At 42.0% G+C, this 4,966-nt stretch overlaps 1 protein-coding gene across 1 annotated transcript; it reads left to right on the forward strand.

Annotated features, from left to right (window-relative positions):
- Positions 1–569: 569 nt before the first annotated feature.
- On the forward strand, positions 570–2,782 carry LOC123287413 (disintegrin and metalloproteinase domain-containing protein 20-like). Its single transcript, XM_070514539.1, has one exon. The coding sequence runs from the start codon at positions 593–595 to the stop codon at positions 2,780–2,782; it is 2,190 nt and encodes a 729-aa protein (XP_070370640.1). The 5' UTR covers positions 570–592.
- The last annotated feature ends 2,184 nt before the right edge of the window (positions 2,783–4,966 follow it).

The raw sequence follows: 4,966 nt of genomic DNA on the forward strand, positions 1-4,966 counted from the left end.
GGAACAAACTGTCTGAATAAAGGGACAAAAATGGTGGGTTTGGGGTTGTTTGTCCACGTGCTTGCTGAAGATAGCAGGGTACCAGTAGAGTTTTGGGTGGAGGGAAAATTTGGGAGTCAGATGTCAGTCTTTTTTAATGTGGAAAATTTGATGCCAGTTTACATGTTTAGAGACTAGTATGTAATGAAGCCTTGTGTATCCACCATCCAGGTTCAACAATTATCCACCTGTGATGAATCTCTTTCATCTCTTCCCCTGGAAGCCTGCCCTTCCCCTACTCCTTCTCCTTTCATGTGTATGAAAGACAGTCTCAGGCACTTTATTGATTCAAGCCTTGTCCCAATTGCAGAATCACTTTTATCTACGTTCTTCTTTCTCTCTCTTCCACCCTCCCTCTCCTACCCACCCATCCTAGCTCTTCTTTCTATTTTCACTTTCAGCATTGCAGCTCTGATGGTCCAGGTCTGCCGGGACACAAATCCATAATGGTCAGCGCTGCACCCTGAGCAGCTCAGAGGGAGGAGCCAGACCAGCAGTGCCTCATGTTCTGCCCTCTTCTGTCCTGGACAGATAGCTCCATAATGACAGCTCCATGATGGCAATGGGTAAGACCCTGGTGCACATCAGGGTCACTCTTCTGCTGCTCTGGTTTGGGGTGTCTCTGTCCCTTTCTGGACACTCTCAGTCCAGGCCCTCTCAGCGCTTCTCCTCCCCGGAATTGGTGATCCCCTTGAAGGTGACTGGCAGCAGCAGAGATGCAGAGGCTCCAGGCTGGCTCTCCTACAGCCTGCGGTTTGGTGGCCAGAGACACATTGTCCACATGAAGGTCAAGAAGTTCTTGGTTTCCAGACATCTCCCGGTGTTCACCTACACAGACCAGCGTTCCCTCCACCAGGATCAGCCTTTTGTTCCTGATGACTGCTACTATCATGGTTATGTGGAGGGGGTCCCCGCGTCCCTGGTCGCCCTCAGTACCTGTTCTGGGGGCTTTCGAGGAATGCTACAGATAAATGGCCTTGCTTATGAAATTGAGCCAGTTAGGTTTTCTGCCACATTTGAACACCTGGTCTACAAGATAGATGATGATGATACACAGTTCCCACCTAGGAGATGTGGGTTAACAGAAGAAGAAATAGCACGCCAATTGAAGTTGCAAGAGTCATATGATTCCACTCTGAGGCAAAGTTCTTTTACAGGCTGGTGGACTCACTTGCGGTTTCTTGAGCTAGTAGTGGTCGTGGACCATCTTCGATATGTTCACTCTCAAAGTAATGTGTCCGTAGTGCAGACCGAAGTAGTTAGTGTCGTCAATATATTAGATGCGCTCTATGGCCCTTTTGAGCTTGACATAATTTTGACTGGGCTTGAGATCTGGACTGAAGGAAACCAAGTTGCCACAGATGACATAGACAAGCTTCTGGAAGATTTTGGATTGTGGAAGCGTTTACAACTTGATGCCCGACTGCCACATGATATTGCCCATCTTTTCATAAAAAAGCTCTTTGGCATAACGCTTGGTCTTGCCTATGTTGGAGGAATATGCAAGACTCCTCACAATTCTGGAGTTGATGTTTTTGAAGATAGGAGTCTGCTTCTTTTTGCAGTTGTTGTGTCCCATGAGCTTGGTCATAATTTGGGTATGACTCATGACAATGACTGGTGTGTATGTGCCCTTGAGTTTTGCATAATGTACCCCTCCAGACAGGCGACAGATAAATTCAGCAATTGCAGTTATGCCCAGTATTGGGACAATAGTTTCCGTAGTGGAAGATGTATTCAGCCTCCTCCACATACATGGGATATACTGCAGTATTGTGGGAACCTAGTGGTTGAAGAAGGAGAGGAATGTGACTGTGGAACTACACACCAATGTATAAAAGATCCCTGTTGTCTGTTGAACTGCACTCTGAAGTCTGGAGCTACTTGTGCTTTCGGGCTTTGTTGCCAAGACTGCAAGTTCATGCCATCAGGGTCTTTGTGCAGACAACAGATCAATGAATGCGACCTTCCAGAGTGGTGCAATGGGACATCGCATCAGTGCCCAGAAGATGTATATGTGCAGGACGGGATTCCCTGTAATGACAATGCCTACTGCTATGCAAAGAGATGCAATAACCACGACAAACAGTGCAAGGAGATTTTTGGCAAAGATGCAAGGAGTGCATCTCAGAAGTGCTACCAGAAAATCAACACCCAAGGAAGTCGATTTGGTCACTGTGATATCCAGGGCACAATATACGTAAGGTGTAATGCCTCTGATATCCTGTGCGGGAGAGTTCAATGTGAAAATGTGGGAGTAATTCCTAAACTGATAGAACATTCTACAGTGCATCAGCTTCACTTCAATAACACTACTTGCTGGGGCACTGATTATCATTTAGGGATGTCCATACCTGATATTGGTCAAGTGAAAGATGGCACAATGTGTGGTCCAGAAAAGATGTGCATCCAGAAGAAGTGCGTTGAGAAGGTTTCTCCTTCACAAGACTGTAAGCCTGATACCTGCAGCATGAAGGGGATCTGCAATAATAAACAGCATTGTCACTGCGACCGTGGATGGGCACCTCCCTTCTGTACACAGGAAGGCGATGGAGGTAGTGATGATAGTGGCCCACCTCCTAAGTACCAGAAGTCTAAGGTTAAGTGGGGTTACCTGTTAGCATTGTGGCTTATTCGTTTGATTCCTTTAATTTTATGGTGCTGCCTTATGCTTTGTACGAAACGCACAGAAGAGGAGGAAGAAGAGACTGAAGAAGAGACTGAAGAAGAAACAGAAGACTAAGGCTCCTGCTTCATCAAACATATCTCTAGTTTTCTTTTAGTAGTAGAGAAACATTGGGGCATGTCTGACTGTTTAAAGAAAACATTAATGGTCCCTCATGTCAGGATCATAAGCATTAATATGACACCAAAGGATTTCTAGCATGTTCTTACTCTTCAGTGTTTAAAGCAATATTAAAAGTTCACTTTTTCTGGAAGTCACGTCTTTATGTTTCCTGAGAAAAGACACAGCAAAGACACCTTTTAAAAAACTGAATTATAGTTGACATACAATATTATGTTAGTTTCAAGTGTACAGCATAGTGATTTGACATTTATGTACTTTACAAAGTGATCACCACAATAAGTCTAGTAACCATCTGTCACGATACAAAGTCATTACAGTATCATTGACTATATTCCCTATGTTGTACACGACATCCAGATAGAACATTTATAACTTGAAATTTGCACCTCTTAATCTCCTGACCTATTTTGCCCATCTCCCTATTCCTCACCCTTCTGGCGACCACCAGTTTGTTCTTTGTATCTATGACTTTGTTTTGTGTTTTTTTTTTGTTTATTCCTTTGTTTTCTTTTTTAGATTCCATGTATAAGTGAAATGATATGGTATTTGTCTTTCTCTATCTGACTTATTTCACATAGTGTAATACCTTCTAGGTCCGTCCATGTTGTCACAAATGGCAAGATTTCATTCTTTTTCATGGCTGAGTAATATTCCATTGTATATGTATACCACATCATCTTTATCCATTCATCTGTCAGTGGACACTTAGGTTGGTTCCATATCTTAGTTATTGTAAATCGCGCTGCAATGAACATAGGGGTGCATGTATCTTTTTGAATTACTATTTTCATTTTCTTTGGATAAATACCCAGAAGTTGAATTGCTGGACTGTATGGTTGTTCTATTTTTAGTTTTTTTGAGGAACCTCCATACTGTTTCCCACAGTGGCTGCACCAATTTACATTCCTACCAACTGTGCATGAGTGTTCCCTTTTCTCTATATCCTCGCCAACAGTTGTTATTTGGTGTCTCTTTGATAATAGCCATTCTGACAGGTGTGAGGTGATATCTTATTGTGGTTTTGATTTGCATTTCTCTGATAATTAGCGATGTTGACAATCTTTTCATGTGTCTGTTGGCCATCCATCTGTCTTCTTTGGAAAAATGTCTATTCAGGTCTTCTTGCCATTTTTTAAATCAGATTGGTGTTTTTCGTTTTAATATATATTGAGTTGTATGAGTTCTTTATATATTTTGGATGTTAACCCCTTATTGGCTGTGCCATTTGCAAATATCTTCTCCCATACAGTAGGTTGTCTTTTCATTTTGTGGATGGTTGCTTTCATTGTGCAAAAGATTTTTTTTTTCTGAGGAAGATTTTCCTGGAGATAACATCTGTTGCCCATCTTCCTCTTTTTTGTATGTGAGCTGCCCCCACAGCTGACCACTGACAGACGAGTGGTGTAGGTCTGCGCCCAGGACCTGAACCCCAGCTGCTGAAGCAGAGTGCCAAACTTAACCACCACGCCACTGAGGCTGGCCCTGCAAAAGCTTTTTAGTTTGATGAAGTCCCATTTGTTTATTTTTGCTTTTGTTGCCCTTACCTGAGCAAAAATGCATTGCTAAGACTGACATCAAAGAGTTTACTGCCTATGTTTTCTTCTAGGCATTTTTTGAGTTCAGATGTTACATTCAAGTCTTTAATCTCTTTTGAGTTAATTTTTGTATATTGTGTCAGAAAGTAGTTCAGTTTCATTCTTTTGCATGTAGCTGTCCAGTTTTCCCAACACTATTTATCGTAGAGACTGTCTTTTCCCCATTATGTATTCTTGCCTCCTTTGTCAAAGATTAATTTACCATGTAATTGTGGGTTTATTTCTGGGCTCTCTATTCTGTTCTCTTCATCTGTGGGTCTCTTTTTGTGCCAGACCTATACTGTTTGGATTACTGTTGCTTTGTAGTACAGTTTTAAACCAGGAAGCATGGTACTTCCAGCTTTGTTCTTCTTTCTCAAGATTGCTTTGGCTATTCGGGGTCTTTTGTTTTAGGATTTTAGGATCGCTTCTTCTAGTTCTATGAAAAATGCCATTTGTATTTTGATAGGGATTGCATTGAATTGTAGATTGCTTTGCGTAGTATGGACATTTAAAAAATAGTAATTCTTACAATCTATGAGCA

The sequence above is a fragment of the Equus asinus genome, chromosome 7 (assembly GCF_041296235.1).
Source record: "Equus asinus isolate D_3611 breed Donkey chromosome 7, EquAss-T2T_v2, whole genome shotgun sequence".
In the NCBI taxonomy this organism is placed as follows: domain Eukaryota; kingdom Metazoa; phylum Chordata; class Mammalia; order Perissodactyla; family Equidae; genus Equus; species Equus asinus.

Coding starts and splice junctions, on each gene's coding strand:
- LOC123287413 (XM_070514539.1), top strand. CDS start 593: ATGATGGCAATGGGTAAGACCCTGGTGCACATCAGGGTCACTCTTCTG.